At 48.4% G+C, this 19,416-nt stretch overlaps 2 protein-coding genes across 9 annotated transcripts; one reads left to right on the top strand and one right to left on the bottom strand.

Annotated features, from left to right (window-relative positions):
- Positions 1 to 471: 471 nt before the first annotated feature.
- On the top strand, positions 472 to 18,543 carry SLC1A6 (solute carrier family 1 member 6). 8 transcript variants are annotated; one of them, XM_032313796.1, is made up of 11 exons: positions 498 to 585; positions 1,965 to 2,060; positions 5,379 to 5,590; positions 5,777 to 5,914; positions 7,436 to 7,640; positions 8,459 to 8,501; positions 9,006 to 9,349; positions 11,878 to 12,111; positions 13,306 to 13,500; positions 14,302 to 14,436; positions 15,211 to 18,543. In XM_032313796.1, the coding sequence occupies exons 3-11, from the start codon at positions 5,386 to 5,388 to the stop codon at positions 15,404 to 15,406; spliced, it is 1,695 nt and encodes a 564-aa protein (XP_032169687.1). In that variant the 5' UTR covers positions 498 to 585; positions 1,965 to 2,060; positions 5,379 to 5,385; the 3' UTR covers positions 15,407 to 18,543. The 8 variants fall into 8 exon arrangements, with proteins under 8 accessions (XP_032169676.1, XP_032169687.1, XP_032169698.1 ...); XM_032313801.1 differs by lacking the exon at positions 498 to 585 and adding an exon at positions 748 to 778; XM_032313785.1 differs by lacking the exon at positions 1,965 to 2,060 and having other exon boundaries at positions 472 to 585.
- LOC116573638 (olfactory receptor 7C2-like) lies at positions 17,477 to 18,502 on the bottom strand. The gene has a single exon (XM_032313829.1). The coding sequence runs from the start codon at positions 18,500 to 18,502 to the stop codon at positions 17,477 to 17,479; it is 1,026 nt and encodes a 341-aa protein (XP_032169720.1).
- Positions 18,544 to 19,416: the final 873 nt, after the last annotated feature.

Here is a 19,416-nt window from a genome sequence, read left to right as displayed (position 1 = left end):
GTGGCGGCCGGGGCACCTGGAGGGTGGCCCCCGCGTCTGGCCCAGACCTCCTCGGGGGATGCGGGTCCGGGCCCAGCGGTACCGGGGCGGGTCCCGCAGCTCTTCCGGGACTTTCGGGCCTCGGCGGGGGCGGCCGGGGGGAGGAGGCGCGGGAGGCTGGGGCTCGGAGGCGCGGCTCCGAGGCGGGGGCGGGGGCGGGATGCGGGAGAGCACACCCACCTCGCTCAGCCCAGGATCCCCCTCCCTCCCCACCCGCGCCGTGCCCTTCCTCCCGCGCTGCGGCTGAGCCTGGGCTCGGCGCGGGGGAGGCGGGGGGCATCCCGGAGGGGATCCCGCCCCCTCCCCCGGCCGCCCCGCGCCCCCGCACCCACGTGAGCGCAGGGCCAGCCGGAATCCCACCCGCTGCACAGCGCGTCCCGGCTTCGCGCCGGTGCCTCCGCCGTCCTGTCCCCGCGCCAGCTCGGCGCCGTCCCTGGCGGCTTTCTGCTGCTCCAGCCCGGCGCTTCGCCGGGCTCCGGCACCTGCATCCGGGCGCAGCGAGCAGGCCGAGGCGCAGGCAGGCCGCCCCCGCCGCTCCGGGAGCGGGTGAGTGGGGACACCGCGGCTCCGCTCGGCCAGGGGCTTTGGGGTCGGGTCGGGGCGGGCGGGATCCGAGGCGGGCTTGGTCCACCCTGGGGTCAGGCGGGTGGGGCGCCCCTGCGTCCGCGTTCCCAGCTCTCGGCCGCCTTTGTCTCTGCTGCCCCTCAGCATGATCGCCGCCGCTCCTCAGGTCGCCTTGGTGAGTTTCCTACCATGTGGGCTCATTACCCCATCTCCCTCCTCCTCATCCCATCTCTCTGACAGTGGCCTCAGTTCGTGGGCAGGTTTCCATCTCTGTGCGTGATGCTTCCTCCATTTCCAGGGCTCTGCTCCCATCCCCATCAGGGTGTTTAATTCCTCCAACTCCGGACAGACTGATTGTGACTGAGACTTTGGCCGCCGTTACACCGGTGGTGGGTTGGGAAGTTGTGTGTGGGCTGGTGGTGGTGGTGCTGTGTGTGTGGGAGGCTGAATTTATGAGTGTCTCGCCTTCCTAGAGAGGTATGTGGGCTGGGTGCTTAAATGTGGGAAGGAATTTGAATGTCTGAAGTTTTGTGTCTGAGTCCCAAGTTGTGTGTGTGTGTGTGTGTGTGTGAGAGAGAGAGAGAGAGAATGAGAGAACTCTGTGGCTCTCGGTGTATGGAGTTTCATTTAGGGAGAGGAATTGTTCAGGGTCTTGAAGGTGTGTGTGGGGTTGTATGTCTGATGGTGTGCATGAAAGTGTGTGTGTTTGTGTGTGTAGGGATTGTATGGCCGACACTGCAGGAGTGGGGTTGCATTTCTGAAGGTGTGCATGGGCTTGTGTGTCTGAAGAGTTCTGTGTGTGTGTGACTGTATGTCTGTGCGGTGGTATTTGTGTCAATTGCACACAGAGGTGTGTGAGACTGTGCGTTTGGAGCTGTGCGTGATATGTTATGTATGTGATTTCTCTCCTCTCTTTCCTTCCCCCATTCACTCCTCTGGCCAGCAGAGTGTTGAGATAAAATGTAGAGGAAGCATACATTTGCCCACTGAGCTTGCTTTGGTTTTAGGATGTAGAGGCCCTTCCTTTCTTTCCTTTGGCTCCAAGGGAGGGGTGGCCATCCCATCTTATTGCACCCCAAAATCAAGGGTGGGGAAACAAGGTGGGAGACCCATCCTGAGCTCCTGCAGACTGGGGACACTTGAAGGGCCACTTCCTAGACAGCAAGTCTAAAAAAAAAAGAAAAAGAAAAAGAAAAAGAAAAAAACAACAACAAAAACCAGGGTCAAGAGAATGCCTAGGACCAGGAGAGACTGGAAAAGAGAGAACCCAGGGTTCAGTGTTTGTCTCTGCCCTCAGCTGTGTGTCTGTTGGGTTTCTGCTTTATATCAACCCCAGTTGATCTCTATTTTGTGCCCACCAGGCGCTGTTCTAAGCGTCATGTGAATTGGGCCAGCCAAGCCCCACAAAAGTGACCAGTTCCATCAAGGTGGAGGGAGATTTGAAATAAAGAGCTCAGGTATGCTCTTCTGTTAGGACAGGGACTAGCAAATTTTGTCAGTGAAGGGCCAGAGAGATTGTACTGTGGCCCACACACTCTCTGTCCCAACACCCCTGCTCAGATGTTGTAGTATGAAAGTAGCCATAGGCAACACGTAAGAAATGAGTGTGGCTCTGTGCCAATAAAATTACTTATACAAGCAAGCAGTGGGCTGGATTTGGCTCTCAGACTATGGTTTGTCCATTTCTGCCATATGCTGTACGGCTTCTTGTAAGGAAGAGAAAGGAAGGAGACAAAACTAGTTCTGGACCCTTTGTGGCTAGTTGGGATCTCAGCTGAATACTACCTGGGGACCCACAGGTAATTCTGTGCTACTGCTTGGTGACTGGGAACATGCATTCTAGAGAGAGGGAGGAATTATGAGTTTCCTGTGTAGTCTGTGGTTCCAAATCTGGGATTTTTCACTGCAAGGTGAGAATCAGTGAAACTATGGTTTCAGTGATGGACCCAACTGGGGTTTAGCATTGAGAATGGGGCTTGGACCTGGAGGGAGCAGAGCCTGAAGAGTAGAGGCACGTGTCCCATGCTTTGGATATGGGGGACCAGAAAAAGGCAAGGAAGACAGTGGCCCCAGAAAAGTGACTGCACAGCCAGTGGCAGAAAAAAAAAAAAATCCAGGGGTCTACTACTGGTGGAACTGAGACTTCCCTCAGACTCCCATATTCCATATTCCCTGACCTGGGTGAAGTTCAGCACAGGAACAATATTGACTGCCTTCTTTTGGCTTGGGGAGTTTTTTAAGAACCAAATAAGTCTGGTGTATTTGTCAGGAAACAACACAATGGAAAAGCAGAACTGGAAAGATATGAGCAAAGTCAAGGGGAACCAGTAAGAATGGTGTAGTAACACTCAGGGACCAGCAAGAGTGGGGGCGGGGAAAGGGGCGGGGCCAGCAGGGAGGAAGGGAGGGAGGAGGACAGGGCCAGAGCCTTGGCTGAAACAAAGGATTGTATTTCTTTTTTAGTTGAAACATATTTGACATGTAACATTGTATAAGTTTAAAGTGTGTACCATGTTGTTTTGATACATTTATATATTGTAATATGATTGTCATTGTAGCAATAGCTCCTCTATCTAGTCAGGGCAGCCAAGAACACCCAACAGGGAAAGGTTGGTCTCTTCAACAGGTGTTGGGAAAACTGGATAAAAACATATAGAAAATGAAATTGGACCCCTATTTTATACTACTCAGAAAAATTAACTTGAAATGGATCCAAGCCTTAAACATAAGACCTGATACCATAAAACTCCTAGAAGACAAGGTAGGGAAGAGGCTCCTTGACATTGGGCTTGGCAAAGATTTTTTGCATGTAACACCAAAAGCATAAAAAAAAAGCAAAAATAAACCAGTGAGACCACATCACACTAATCACTGCACAGTTAAAGGAAATGAAAAGGCAACCTACAGAATGGGAGACATTTTTTTGTAAACCACGTATCAGATAAGAGGTTAATATCCTAAATATATAAAGAACCCATACAACGCAATAACAAACAACAATCTGATTAACAAATGGACAGAGGAACTAAATAGACATTTTTTTCAAAGAAGGCATCCAAATAGCCAATAGATACACAGGAGACTGAGGCAGAGGAACACAACCTTGGCTGAACAGGGGTGTGGCAGGGAGAATGCTGCTCCCACCAGCCATTCTGCTGCTTCCCACTGGTCAGACCAAAAGTGGAGCCAGTGGGCAAGGGATCTTGGGCAGTGTGGTCAACTGTTTGCCTGAAGTGAATCTACAGGGTCAACAGAATTCCCAGGTTGCCTGGAATATGGACACTATCACACTTTTTTTTTTTCCCCTGTGAGATCATTGCAGGCCAGTCTGTCTATCGTTCAAGAATAGGATGTCCAGTGCCCTGGGCCCATGATACTTTTAGGGATCCACAGAAATGTTTTAACTTATTTTGTATTTTATTTATTTATTTTGTTTTCATTTTTTTAAATCAGAAGAAACAATTACACTTTTATTTTTTTAATTTAATTTTATTTTTTTCAGTGTTCCAAGATTCATTGTTAAGAACTACACTTTTAGATCAAAGAAAATGGTTTAATGTATAATGTTAGGTGAAATTCACATATCAGAAACTCAACCATTTTAAAGAGGCATCAGTGGCCTTTAGGACATTCTCAATGTTGTGCAACCATTCTCTCTATCTAGTTCCAAAATACTATATTCATTTTTGTAACAATTCACTTGTAAAAATATAATTTAATATTTTAATATAATGTATATATTTTAGTGGAGGAAGGAGTCCACAAAAATAAGTTTTTCTGGCTCATGCTACAAGCTGCCTGATACATGTAACATGTTTCATTGGTAAAGGATAGGCAGGTTTTAATTTTTACATGCATTTTGTTTAATGTGCATTAAAATATAATTTGCATTTCAAGTAATGATCTCTTTTCCATTTAAGAGATATTTATTTAAATAAGGTTACAGGTTAGAGAGGAGAATGGAGTTGGGAGAAATTGGAAGGGGAGGTGAACCATGAGAGACTATGGACTCTGAAAAACAATCTGAGGGTTTTGAAGGGGCGGGGGGTGGGAGGTTGGGGGAGCCAGGTGGTGGGTATTGAGGAGGGCATGTATTGCATGGAGCATTGGGTGTGGTGCAAAAACAATGAATACTGTTACGCTGAAAAGAAATAAAAAAAAAATGGATCTTGAAGAGCCACTGGGGTCAAGGATTGTCAGCATTTCCTTCCTGAGGGATCCCACCTACAGCCCCTCTGCTCACTCATGCAGGGCACTTGTATTTATTGGGCACTCACTGGTTGCCAGACACTTGCTGATTTTGTCATTGTGGAAAGGCCACTTGTTAGCACTAACAGGCCAGACACCAAACCATATTAATTTGGGGGGGCTAACACCAGGATGCCTTGTCTAGGGCTCTGCATGCAGTCGGTGCTCAGTAAAGGCTCTCTAGTTTGGTTTGTGTGCTGGGACAACTCCCAGCTGCTTGTGAGGATATGAAATAAGGAGGGCTCTGGAGTCAGGGATGGCAAAGGTGTCCATTACATTGTGGTCTCCTTCTCCTTCATGTCTGGGAGCGGATTGTGGAGATCTGGACCCTTTTTTGCCGGATTTAACTCTGAGCCCCAGGCAGTGTTCTCAGGTGTCCCACCACGGGCACATCCCACGTGGACAGGTGGACATGGCCCCTCCCCTGGTGTTTGGATTCTGAGTTCCTCCTTTGTCCACCCTTTCCCCTGTCCCCACAGCCACCTTCTGTCCTCTCCATTACCAGAAAGCCCCTCTGTCCCCCGCAGATAGACCATGAGCAGCCACGGGAACAGCCTGTTCCTGCGGGAGAGCGGCCAGCGGCTGGGCCGGGTGGGCTGGTTGCAGCGGCTGCAGGAGAGCCTGCAGCAGAGAGCACTGCGCACGCGCCTGCGCCTGCAGACCATGACACGTGAGCACGTGCTGCGCTTCCTGCGCCGGAACGCCTTCATCCTGCTGACCGTCAGTGCTGTGGTCATCGGTGAGCTGGCTGGGAGGGGCAGAGACCTCAGAGAAATTCCCTGCACGCACATATCATCACTCCACCCACATTCTCACCGGCACATGCACTTGGCAACACCCACCGCTTTCCCCCGCATAAGGACACATTCACACAAATGGGGCCCAGTGACCCAACCCATTCCACGAGCCCTTCTTTCGGTTCTAGGAGTCAGCCTGGCCTTTGCCCTGCGCCCGTACCAGCTTACCTACCGCCAGATCAAGTACTTCTCTTTCCCTGGAGAGCTTCTCATGAGGATGCTGCAGATGCTGGTGCTGCCACTCATTGTCTCCAGCCTGGTCACAGGTGAGAGAGCCCAGGCCAGTGTTGGCCCCCGAGACCCATCCTGCAGTCCCGACTCAAACCTGGAGCCAAAGATATGGCAAGCATGGGATCACCTCCCTATCTTAGAATCTCAAACATGAGCCCTGCACCTATCCCGAGTTCTTGCCCAAAGCCTAGATCTTCATCAGACTCAGGTTCCAGTCCCCATATGACCTATGCCGCTTATCTCAGTAACTTTACCGTGCTTTTCTGTGTAGAGAAAATACCAGCCTGCATCCAAAGGTGAAAGAAAGGCTGTGATAGGGCCGCCGGGGAAGATAGAATGGCATCAAGGGCCAGGGGGTGGGATTGGGTGAAAGTGTTTGAGATGAAGGTGACGGGATGGTGGATGGGGGCCAGGGTAGAAATAGGGATGAGTTAAGCAAAGGTTGAAAACTTTTTTTTGTAAAGGTCCAAATAGTAACCATTTTCAACATTGGGGGCCATGTGATCTCTGTCAACTACTCAGTTCTGCTATGGTAGTGCAGGAGCAGCTGCAGATTCATCTGTAAGCAAATGTGTGTGGTTGTGTTCCAATAAACCTTTATTTACAAAGACAGAGAGGGGGCCATATTTAGCCCCTAAGTGGTGGATCGCCAACCTCCAGATTTGGGGATGAGGATGAAGATAAGGGACTGAAAGAGTGGTTTCTTGGGTTGGGTTTCCCAGAAGCAGAGCCTAAAATGGGGATATTTGCACAAATGATATATCAAGAGATAGCATTCAAGAGAGACCCACGAGGAAGCAAGGGGAGCAAGATGGGGCAGGGAAAAAATCTAAGCAGAGATGGGTTCAGAAGGAGGCCGGCCTCTCAGCCTTATCCCACGGATAACTCTGGAGCAGGAGAAAAGCTACAGAATTGTTCTTCCCAGCTCTGCCACTATTTGAGTTAAAGGAACTGGCCTTCTGAATCCCTGTACCAGGCAGCCTTTGATTTTAGGACTTCCCTGGGGTATTTCTGGGCAAAGCAACTTTTGTTCTGCTGAGGGCCATTCTCCAGAGAAGGGGGCCACATGAACTGTCGGGAGCCAGCAACGCAGTAGCTGAAGGGCAGTTGTGTTAGCCTGGTAAAGGGCTTTTGGAGGGAGCACCAAAAGAACTATTTCTCACAGATAGGGTACAGTAAGGTGGGCTGGAGGGAAGTATAATATTGGGGTCAGTAGTAGGATGAAGAGTGGAATGAAAGTGACATGATGGTGTAACAGGCATAAATGGAGGGTGGGGTGGAAGTTGGAAAGTTCGGCTTGAAGTAGAGGAAGTTTAGTGAAGTGGGGCTTGGGATGAAGGATGGGGTGGAAGGCGTATTTGGAAAATAGAATAGGGGTTGAAGACTGATAAGAGGGGTCAAATGATGGCAGCGTGGGTGCTGGGGTGGGGTGCAGAAGAAGATTCTTGGGAAATTCTTGTTGAGCTGGTGGTATGAGGGAAATAGAGCTGATGATTGGGAGAGAGGGTGGTGGGGTGTGGATGCTGCTGCTCAGGGTTGCACCACCTGTCCTCCAGGTATGGCATCCCTGGATAACAAGGCAACAGGGCGGATGGGGATGCGGGCAGCTGTGTACTACATGGTGACCACGGTCATTGCTGTCTTCATTGGTATCCTCATGGTCACCATCATCCATCCTGGGAAGGGCTCCAAGGAGGGGCTGCACCGCGAGGGCCGCATTGAGACCATCCCCACAGCTGATGCCTTCATGGACTTGGTCAGGTGACGTCCTTTCTAATTTTGATGGGAACTCTGGCCTTAGATGCAAGCAGCCATACTCAAGGAGAGACAAGGTGGCAAGGAAATACTCAAGGGGACGGGCTGATTCAGCCTGGAAATGCAACACCCAATTTGAACCTAGTTCATTGATACCCATTTAATGTCCTGGAGCCTTGTGCAAATCCTGAGAGTAGCTGACTCCTAGGGTAGGATCTTTTGGACCTTAGGCTCTGGAGGCTTTAGCTGCATCTTGAAATGAGCTCAGAACAAGTGGTATTTGGTGTTTACAAGCTCCCTTTCTTTTAAAGAAGCTAAATTTTGCCAACCAGAATCAAGGCTTACGATGGTTTTTCCCTAGTCACTGACTTGGAGGAAACCCACATCTGAGGTCCACAAGTTATCTGTGTTTTTTGAGGCATCACTGGCACATGTGTGTGAACTGAAGTCTGAGGTAGCATAGGGTTCTATGGAAGGGCTTAGAGAGGCATGGATTTGAGGTCCATCTGCACCCCTTTTGAGCTGTGTTGCTTTGGGTAACATCTGTAAGTTCTCTCTGTGTTGGTTTCTTTGTGCATAAAATGGGGACCTTGGTAGTGCTTACTTCAAGAATTATTGTTGTGTTTAGATAAGCACTTAGCTTTAGATACTTTAGATAACTTTAACTTTAGATAAGCACTTAGCTCAGTACCTGGTCTAGAGTAAGCATTCACTTGTTGGCTGCCACTATTATGGTTGGTAGTATTGCTATTATTCTTACTATTATCACCCTGGACTCCTTCCCAAGGTCTAACCACCTCCCTTCTTCTGATGTTTTTCTGCAGAAATATGTTTCCACCCAACCTGGTCGAGGCCTGCTTCAAACAGGTCAGCGGGAAGTGCACGGTGTGTTCAAGGAGGTTTGGGGGTGGGGGGTAGCTTGATGCTGAGTGAGTGGTCCTGGGGTGAGGCACGGGAAGAAGAGCATGCCAGTGCAGTGGGAAGGGGCATTTGGAAGAGTCTTGGAGAAAGAATGTACCTCCCATTGGTGAAATGATCAAGGGAAGATAACAGAAAAGGACTTAGGCCAAGAGCTGCCTGGGGATGGTGCTGAAGGAGGAACCAGGGCATCTCACCATAGATGACTGAGGAGAGCGTTTCCCAAGTCTCTCTGAACAGGGAGCTTTGAAAAAGGCAGACTCTTTCCTCATTCTTCCATGCATTGGTTGTTCACTCCTTTATTCATGCATTCCTTCACTCGATCTTCTGTGCATTGGTCAGGTCCTCTAAATAAGACTATCCAGGGGTAGCAACCAGGAATTGGTGTTCTAAATAAACTTCTTCAGGAGATTCTGATGAATTGATTTTGGCCCCAATCTCTCCATATTTCAGTTCAAGACACAGTATAGCACGAGGCTGGTAACCAGGACCATAGTGAGGACAGAGAATGGATCTGAGCCAGGCACCTCCATGCCTCCCCCGTCCTCAATGGACAACGGAACTAGCCTCCTGGAAAATGTCACCTGGGCCTTGGGCACTCTGCAGGAGGTGCTGAGCTTCGAGGAGACTGTACCTGTGCCTGGCTCAGCCAATGGCATTAATGCCCTGGGCCTTGTGGTTTTCTCTGTGGCCTTTGGGCTGGTCATTGGTGGCATGAAACACAAGGGCCGAGTCCTTCGGGATTTCTTCGACAGCCTCAATGAGGCTATTATGAGGATGGTGGGCATTATTATCTGGTAAGTGCTGGGTTTTGACAGGGCTGACAGGTGATGGCACATGGGAAGTGTGGAACCAGGACTGGGAAGTCAGGCTATGGGGCAGCTGCTCAAGGGGCCATTGGGCCATTTTGCCAAGGTTATTCATGTATGTATTGGTTGATTTACTCATTTATACATTCACTCATAAACTCATTCACAGACTCATCCACGCATTAATGAAGCCATTGTTTGACTGACTGATTGATTTACTCACTCTGCCGTGTATTCAGTCAAGCTCATTCTTTGGCCCACTCATTCATCTCTGCATTTGTTATTCTCCCATTCACTCCCTCATGTATTCCCTGCATTTATTCACTTAACACACTCATTCATTCACTCACCTGATCATTTGTGTCTCATTTGCTCATTTCCTTATTTGTTTATCCACTCACTAGTTATTCCTTAGTTGATGCATGCGTGCATCCATTTTACCATTCTCTATTCCTTCACCAATTCCTTTACTCATTCAGGAGACCTTTTCCTGGGTTAACTGTCTAGAATGCAGGGATATGCTGAATTCAGCTCCTGTCCCCAAGAAGCTTATGAAATTTTGGAGGAGACAGACACATCCTAGATAAGCATATTACAAGGTGGAATGTTCTAGAGCAAAGGGGTGTTCAAAAAGAGTTGGGAACATGAAGAAGTGAGCAGCCAAGGAAGGGATATGCAGTGAACTCTGCCTGGTAAGGTGAAGAGGGAGTTATGGAAAAGGTTGCCTCATAGTTGGGTCTTAAAAGGCAAGTGGGAACCCAATAGGACAGGAATGGAGAGAGGCTGTTCAAGCAGGGAAAGAGAACATACAAAGCCTGCAGGAACCTGAGTTGGCTGGAGGTTGGTGGGGAGTTCAGGGAGGTAGGAGCACAGGGTAAGTTGGGAGTGGTGGTGCAAGATATTAACAAGACTGTCCAGGGCCAAACTGGGGAAGACTTTGTACCTAATCTCCAATAATTACAAAGTTGCATAGGGGGCTAGAGGCCAAGTTTAAAACTTGGAAAAGGAGCTGAGCGGGGAGCTTATCAAGGATAGGCAAGAAGACTGACAAGATGGAAGCTCAACTGTATTGGAAACCATAAACTTATAGAGGTGTTGTTGGCAGAATTTATCCAGATGTGCTGGCTGGGTGAATGTAGAAGGAAAGAAGCCCCATGCAATTGACCTAGGGTTGAGGAGTTTCGTGGAGAATGAAGAGGAAGGATGATGATGAGGGAGCTGGGAAGGGTGTTCACAGAGCAGGCAGAGAGGTAGGTGAAAACTGGGAGACAGCTCAGCAGCCTCCCATCTGGTCTCACCATGAGCCCAGCTGAGCCCAGGGGAATATAGATGTGGCCAGAAGAGTGCTCCACATCCGCCTTCCCACCACCTCAGGGTGGGTCTCATAGTTTCTGACCCACGCTATTGTACCAATTTCCCAAGAGGTCCTGGCCTCCTCCTGCCCTCCAATGCCTCTACCATGAGAACCACCAAGTGTAGTCTTCACTTTCTAAAGAGAGGAGTAACGCAGAAGCCTGGTGATGGGTGAATGAAGGCACCACTGGCAGGTGCCAGTGTCTCATCTTGCAAGACTAAGATGCGCTGGTTTGTGGGGAGCACAGGTGAGCCCCTGATGAACTCACTCTGTGTCCTCTCACTTGTCACTTCACAAACACTGTCTTCTCTCTTCTCCTTCAGCACTTCTAGCTCATGCTCATCTCAGGGTCTTTGCATGGTGCTTGCAATGCTTCCCCTTCAGATAGATGTGTCTCTTCACATCGTTCAGGCCACTGTGTGAACGTCACATCTCCAGGGAGGCCCTTCCAGACCACTCACACTGGTGCAGCACACTGAGGGACTCTATGCAGCTCTCACCATCTGAAGTTTTTAATTAGGCATTCCTATGTGTATTGCCTGTTTTCCCCATTAGAATGTATGTGCCACAGGGGCAGGGACAGTGTGACTGGAGCAGAGTAGGTGCTCAAGAGAGTGGTCGAATAAATAAATGATTTGATAAGACGTGGTTTGGGATGTCTGGGGAAATTCAGGTGAAATAACTCAGGGCCAGTGAGTGAGTGAGAATATGCACTTACACGAAAGAGAACAGGGACATTGAGGTTACACATTGAAACAAACAGAGTTGGAGGTGGTGAATAAGGGAAGTTTGAAGGCCAGTAATAGGGGATGTTTGGGCCACATCTAGAGAAAGAGTCCCAAGAAGTGACTATTTGGGGAGGGACTTGAATGGTGGAGTGGAGGAAAGCGAAACCTTATAAGATTGTATGCGCTGGAGTTGTAGGAACTTCTCCCTGCTGTTCTAGGTGTGATCTGTGGGTGAGCAGGCAGAGGCAGTGGGATATGTTTATGGGGTCCATCCCTGTTTGTCAGTATGTGGGGAGGTTTGGGGCAGAGTAGGGTGCTGTATGATGGGCACTGCCTGGCTCTAAGGTCTTATATGGGCAAAGCCTTGGGGATGCCAGCTCTGACGTTTAGAGGAAGTCATGAGGGCACTCTGACAGGTGTCTGGCTTGGCCTAGGTATGCACCTGTGGGGATCCTGTTCCTGATCGCTGGGAAGATCCTAGAGATGGAGGACATGGCTGTCCTGGGGGGTCAGCTGGGCATGTACACCCTGACCGTCATTGTGGGCTTGTTCCTCCATGCTGGTGGTGTCCTGCCCCTCATCTACTTCCTCATCACCCACCGGAACCCCTTCCCCTTCATTGGGGGCATGCTGCAGGCCCTCATCACTGCCATGGGCACATCTTCCAGGTATGGCTTCATCCCCCACCCCCAGCACTTTTCTGAGGTTCACTGTCAGTTGTTCACAGGCCCTCCTAAGAGTCCTGGCCCTCAATCCCCGTACTAAACCTCATCTGAGCTATGTGGTAATGTCAGTGGTTCCTGAAGGTCTGCAGGCCAGTCAACACCTGGGTGCTGATCTTTGTCCCAAACTGGTTCTACTGACCTGTTTTCCACATTTTCTATTTCTCTATTTTATGTGGAGGAGAACCAGCTGCCAATTTGAGGTTAGGACCAAGGTGCTCCCTATTCTGTGTCATTTTCTAGCTCAGAGTCTCATTTCCCCTCAAAGTGGTCTCTGGGAGCTCACTTGGCTCCTTTCTCTTCCTTTCCCCCTTTTTCTGTGGTTTTATAGGGTTAGTAAAGAGCTTCCCCTTCCCCCGTCATCCAAATTCAAAGCGGTTTGAGAAGTATCACAAGAGCCAACTGGATGGAAGAATAGTATCATTGTTATTGCTCATAATGCTGCCTGGAGAATGCACCTTTTGGTCTTTGGCCAATAAGATTGATGCCATTGTAGCCCAGAATGACACTCACCTGATCACCACAGGGTTGGATCCCCAGAGGCCTTCTTTTTGAGATCAGGCTTCTCACTGCATGACATCAAGCTGACCAGACCACATGTTTTGCGGACAGGCCAACTCCAAGTGAGATGTCCATTCCTTCAACTAAACTCCCCAGTCAGTTCGACTGCTCTTCCCCTGCTGTGGAGTGGTGGGGAGAGAGACCGGAAGGGTTAGTGTAGCTGATGTTGCTCCCTGAGCTACATGAGTGGGGATTAGGGGTCTATGTAATACTTCTCTTTTAACCCTGAGGGTGTGGGAGGTCAGTAGAGCCCTAGTCCTTTCCTTTCTGGGAGTGGGAAGTTCACCAGTGGCATGAATAAGTGTCTAGTAATTAGCTTTAAGCTGTTGCCTTTAAGTGGGTCGAGAGACCTTCAACCTAGGGGACTACCATTGCCATGTGCTTCTTGCATCATGAAGAGCCCTTATTCCCCATGCACAGTTACCAACCTCTGAGATGTTATGCTCCTGCCATCCTCCCCTTGCCCCGGCTCCCACCCGATCTCCCAGTATTCTCAGCAGAATCCCTCCTTTGGCCCATGGCTACTCCAGTCCCTTCCTGCCACTCCCCATTCTCAGCCTCCAGGGTTCTCTCCCCTAGCTCTGCAACACTGCCTATCACCTTCCGCTGCTTGGAGGAGGGCCTGGGTGTGGACCGACGCATCACCAGGTTCGTGCTGCCTGTGGGGGCCACTGTCAACATGGATGGGACTGCTCTGTATGAGGCCCTGGCCGCCATCTTCATCGCCCAAGTCAACAACTATGAGCTCAACCTGGGCCAGATCACGACCATCAGGTGAGGTGATCTTGGGTGGGATCTGCCAGCAGGTGAGATCTAAGAAGTCGTTAGGTTGGCTAGGGGTGGAGGGAGACTCAGCTTCTTGATGTCAAGGGAGGCTTTGAATGTTGGAGGGGGGATGTGGGAAGACCCCAGCTACCCATGCCAAATGAGGCTAAAGATGAGACTGTGAAACCTGAGGCTATTAGGAACTGGCCAGATGTTTCAGTCCCATCTTCTCTCACATGCTATGGTGGGAGATCCCTTTGCCCAGTGTTTTCCAAAGTATGGCTTGTGCATCCTAATAACCTGAGACTCTGAGAAGAAGGATGGATCCCTGGGTCTCATTACCCAGAGGTTCCGTATGGTGGTTTTAAATATAACAGCAAACTTTACATCCTTCATGCCTTTGGTCCAGTGTCAACTGCTTAGGGAGGTGTTTCCTGAATATTCTATTTAAAGTGGCATGGTTTGGACTTTCGTAGGCTGAACTGTTTCTCTGTTGCACCCTCTGCCTTAGTATATGTTTTAAGTATTCATCTTGTTTATTGCCTGCCTCCCCCACTAGAATGTAAGCTCTGTTTGGGCAGGGATTTTCTTTTAAGGGAGTTTCTACTAGGTGTCTAGCATGTAGTAGATGCTCAATAAATATGAGTTGAAAGAATACATTTATTGAAGGCTGCTTTTTATTTTCAGGCACTTAATTTAAGATGTTCCAGGGAACCACCTCTTCCCTTCTGTTGTGCCCTTTCTCACTCTCTTCCTCGTCTTCTCCTTCCCACCTCCTGCCTTCTCCCTGTGTTCTCTCTTCATGTACAGTATCACGGCGACAGCAGCCAGCGTTGGGGCTGCTGGCATCCCCCAGGCAGGTCTGGTCACCATGGTCATTGTGCTCACATCGGTCGGCCTGCCCACTGAAGACATCACGCTGATCATAGCTGTGGACTGGTTCCTGTGAGTGTTCTTCAGGCCCTCGTGCTATCTTTCCTCAACCCCATCCCCGCTTTCCTTGTGAGACCCTTAACCCGTGAGCCCTCATTCCAGCAAGGACAGAGTTGTAGAATTTTAGAGTAGAAGGAAAGTCTTGGAGAATACTCCAAACCATGGCCTGTAGATCCCAAATCCCATAGAGTTAACCTGGGGAGTAGGGTGGGGAGGAGATGAGCAATGGGGGCTTTACCGATGAGCCTGAAAAGCCCTTGTACCTGGAGAAGTCACAAAAAGGTGATCCATGGGACAGAGCTGGCTTGCAAATTTTTGTTGTTTTTAGTTTGTGTTTTTAATATTTAACTTTGAAAAACAGAAGGCTTACATTAAAAAAATCTGGACTTTCCTTCCCATTTAGGAACAGTCAGGTGGATCTGAGTCCCACTTAGACAGGGTCCAGGCTGGCCTGATTTGCTCACAGTTGTTACCTTCCTCATCCTGTATGCTGTTCAGCCCACAGCCCCTAATTTTCTTTATCAGATGTTTACATCCTTAAAAAAAATAATTGCAGTGCTAAGATCACATGTGAGTTTATCAGAGTTGATCCAACCTACATCTGTTAGGAGGAGGGGAAACTGAGGACATCAAGGGGGAGGCACCTGCTTGAGGTTATGTGGTTGTGGATGGAACACGAGCCCCACATCCCAGACACAAGGAGCCTCCCACCCTGATGCACCCTCTCCTCCATGAGCTCTTCAAATCTCAGCTAACAGTGGCTTCTCTCTCCCCACCCTTCCCCAGTGACCGACTTCGCACAATGACCAATGTCCTGGGGGACTCTATTGGAGCTGCCGTCATTGAGCATTTGTCCCAGCGGGAGCTGGAGCTGCAGGAAGCTGAGCTTACCCTCCCCAGCCTGGGGAAGCCCTACAAGTCACTCATGGCACAAGAGAAGGGGACGTCCAGGGGACGGGGAGGCAACGAGAGTGCCATGTGAGGGGCCCCCAGCTCTGCCGCTCAGAGAGGAGGGAATAGGGCTGGGGTGGGGGCGGGGGGGATGTCCTAGGGAAGACCTGCTGCTCGAATGACTGTGCACTGAACACACATGTTCTGTCTGGCTTGTTTGGTGGAAACCGAGATAAAGGAGCAGGGACGAAAGGATGTCCAAAGCCTCCATTTCTCTCTAAGTGCATGGGGAGAACTTGTGGAGAGCAGTGAGCAAGGCAGGGAGGAAACTCTTCTCCTGGGACTGGGGGTGAGGACAGCTTGGGGTCCCACAAGCTGAGGGGTCAGCTTGTGTTATTTATTTTCTCAAGGAGTGGTGGAATTGAAAGAGGTAAAGGAAAACTACCATTTATTATAATAAAACAATATTCATGATCTCCGTGTTGGGGGTCCCCATAACCTTCAGTGATTTTCTAGGACACGTGGAACTTGTAAAAGCTTTGATGCTCACATTTATGACTTACTGCAGTGAGAGGATACAGATTAAAATCTGCAAGGACAAAAGTTGCCTGGTGCAGGGTCCAGAAGACACCAGATATGGGCTTCCAATTGTCCCCTCTGTGGAATCCCATGGACGCCCTTAATTCTCTCAGCAATGATGTGTGACAGTACGTATGCCAGCCAAGGAAGCTCAACTTAGCCTTGGTGTCCAGGATTTTTATTGGGGGCTCTGTCTTGTAGGCATGGAGTGCTTCAGCCCCCACAGAAGTCAAGTGAATATAGTCTTGTCCAGGGCCCCAGGTGAACAAAAACAGGCATTCACCATAAATTACACAGTCAGCATAGACAACCTGGCACAGCACAGGGCCCTAGGTTACAAAGACACTTTTATCAGGGAGGATATTCCAAGGACTCAGATGTTATTTCCTGGGAGCTGATCAAAGGCAAATCCTTTCTCTGGACTATGAAGGCTTTGAGTACCCCTGGCCCTTCCAGTTAACCCTTTACTTCATACACCCATGGCTGGTAATAGAGGAAGCAGCTTCCTATAGGGATGAGTAGCAGCATCTTGTAGTCCTAACTCTTGACTCCGGAAACCAGTTGGCTCAGACACCCATGCTGACCTCGGGAAGTTCTGTGTCTCCTTACTATATGGGCAAGCCTAATGAATCAGGTGGGACATTAAATGAGACCTTAATAAAACTGGGGGAAAGCCCAAGTAAATAGAGAGTAACATAATTCCAGACATCATGGGTATAACTTAACTCTATAATCTTTTTGTCTAGGGAACACAATATTAGCTTTTTCTAAATCAAATAAACTTCACTTGAGCACCTAACTCTCTCAAGGGGGAAGGGACATTCCAACACAGGTATGTTTGGGGATGCCTCTCCCCATTCTTTAGGATCCCAAGAGAACCCTTGAGCTATGTAAATTGGAGAATGTGGAAGAAGGAATCCAAGAATTCTTTAACTTATTTGCAGTCACCATGAAAACATTTATGCCAGTGACTGGAAAAGTCCATGCAAAGGCAAGATGCTTATAGAACATCCTACTTCACATTTGACTCTTGGGAGATTTGCCTGGGATCCCAATCTCAAAGCAGAATTTCTGCCTCTAGCCCATGGTCTGTGTCAGTAGAAATCTCCTGTGGAAGCAGGGTGTATTAGTTTGCTAGGGCTGTGATGACAAAGTACTACAGACTGGTGGCTTAAGCAATAGAAATTTATTTTCTCATAGTTTTGGACACAAATCTTTGACTTGATTCTATTCACATAACCTCAGAAAACATCTAAATGAGTTTGCAAGGTGACGTTTACCAATTAGGCACGCATCCTATCACCTTGGATATGTCTATTAAAACATGAGATTTGATTTATTTTTCAAGAAGTCCAAACCATCACTGAAGGTTACTGAGAAAATAGCAGGTTCTATTCATATCAAGTTAAAATTACTAGTTACAAAATGAAAAAAGGAATCTACAAGGGAACCTGAAGAAAAATAGAAGGCAGGGAAGAACCAAGGAAAGTCTTTCTTGAAAACATGTAAAATTAGGAAAAATAAAAAATATTGCATGAAGGAAACAAAGATTTGTGGTCTTCAGTATCGTGTGCCCAGGTACTCAGGAGAGTCCTATAATGGTCCTGATGCTGAGAGGCACCACCTTCCTGAGGAATGCAGCCAGGGCCCCCATCATGTCCCTGTTCCTCAAGCTGTAGATGAAGGGGTTCAGCATGGGGGTGACAATAGTGTACATCACTGAGGCCACCAGACTTGTCCTGGAAGATGAAGTCACTGCAGAACTGAGGTAGACCCCAAGGCCTGTGCCGTAGAACAAGGAGACCACTGAGAGATGAGACCCACAGGTGGAAAAGGCTTTGTACTTGCCCCTGGTTGATGAAATTCTCAGGATGGAGGAGAAAATCTGAGAATATGAAAAGAGGATTCCAGAGAGAGGAAAAAGACCTAGGACAATAGTCACAAAATACACCACTATGTTATTGATGAGGGTGTCAGAACAGGAAAGCTTCAGGACTTCAGGAAGATCACAGAAAAAGTGTGGGATTTCCATGTTTTTGCAGAAGGACAGCTCCAAAAGTGTCAAGGTCTCGAGCAGGGATCCCATGACACTGATACACCAGGACCCCAGGGCCAAGAGCCCGCAGAACCTGGGGTTCATGATGACTGAGTAGTGCAGGGGGTGGCAGATGGCCACAAAGCGGTCATAGGCCATTACGGTCAGAAGTAAATTGTCCAGGCATCCAAATACAATGAAAAAAAAAATCTGGCTGAGGCATCCTTCATATGTTATGGTTTTGTTCAGAGTCTGGATGTTCAGCAGCATCTTGGGGATGGTGGTGGAGGTGAAACAGATGTCAGCAAAGGACAAGTTGGAGAGGAAGAAGTACATGGGTGTGTGGAGGTGGGAGTCTGAGCAGATGGCTAGGAAGATGAGCAGGTTCCCAGTGAAGGTGACCAAGAATATGGACAGGAACAGCCCAAAGAAGAAAGACTGCATGTTCAGTTCCTCTGAGAATCCCTGGAGGAGAAAATTCCCAACTCCTGTTTGGTTTCCTCTTTCCATGAGGCTACTGGGTTTGCCCAGAAGGAGGAAAAAAGCAGCACAAGATTCACTCCAAATAAGCATTTCCCAGAATGATAGTAATTTCCTTAATCCAAACTCAGGGGATTCATGAAATCATTCATTTTGACTAATGATTGGCCTTCATTGCTGACAAATTATGGTTACCATTGTTACCTGGAAAAATTTTCTCTAAGATCAGTGGTTCTCAAATTGTGATCCCTGACCAGCATCATCAGCATCACCTGGGAACTGTGTTGGAAATGCACATTTTTCAGGCCCACCTGACCTAATGAACCAGACACTTGGGGTAAGGAACCAGCATTCTGTGCCTTGACAGGCCCTCCTGGGGACTCTGGTGCACACCAGGTTTGAGGAGCCTTGCTCTAGTGCTTGTCTTCATCCCTAAGCAGTCATCCTTGATGCCTGCTCTTGTGCTTTCTGCTCAGTGCTTGTGGGAATGGATAATTCCTGAATGCCAGGCAAATCTTCTAATCTTTGTCAGGTTCTTTCATTGTACTGCCTTTCTGTAATTTCTTTATCTTAGATCCTCTGGACCTTGCGTGTTCCTTCTGCTAAAAAAACCCCACCAATATTATTATTTTTAATCATCATTCATATTTCATTTATAGTATCAATGTCCCTATATAGTTTCAGCAAAAATAGAATTTATAAATATAGTGTCCTAGAGTTTCGCATTTACTTATTTATCTATACATTTTAAAAAATTATTTTCGAAATTCCAGTATAGTTAACATACAAGTTTAGATTAGTTTCAGGTGTACAATATAATGATTTAACAATTCTATACATGTCTCAGTTCTCATCATGATAAGTGTACTCCGTCATCTCCTTCACCTATTTCACCCAATCCTCACCCACAAACGACCAGTTTGTTCTCTGTAGTTAAGAGTTTTTCTTTGTGTGTGTGTGTGTGTGTGTGTGTGTGTGTGTGTGTAGTTTTTATTTAAAATCTAGTT

The sequence above is a fragment of the Mustela erminea genome, chromosome 1 (genome assembly GCF_009829155.1).
Source record: "Mustela erminea isolate mMusErm1 chromosome 1, mMusErm1.Pri, whole genome shotgun sequence".
NCBI lineage: Eukaryota > Metazoa > Chordata > Mammalia > Carnivora > Mustelidae > Mustela > Mustela erminea.
The sequence above is the reverse complement of the archived record's forward strand: the minus strand, read 5'-3'. Positions and strand labels throughout refer to the sequence as shown.

Coding starts and splice junctions, on each gene's coding strand:
- SLC1A6 (XM_032313785.1), top strand. CDS start 5,386: ATGAGCAGCCACGGGAACAGCCTGTTCCTGCGGGAGAGCGGCCAGCGG. Junction 7,641..8,458: donor GCCTTCATGGACTTGGTCAG/GTGACGTCCTTT, acceptor GTTTTTCTGCAG/AAATATGTTTCCACCCAACC. Junction 14,437..15,210: donor ATAGCTGTGGACTGGTTCCT/GTGAGTGTTCTT, acceptor ACCCTTCCCCAG/TGACCGACTTCGCACAATGA.
- LOC116573638 (XM_032313829.1), bottom strand. CDS start 18,502: ATGCTTATTTGGAGTGAATCTTGTGCTGCTTTTTTCCTCCTTCTGGGC.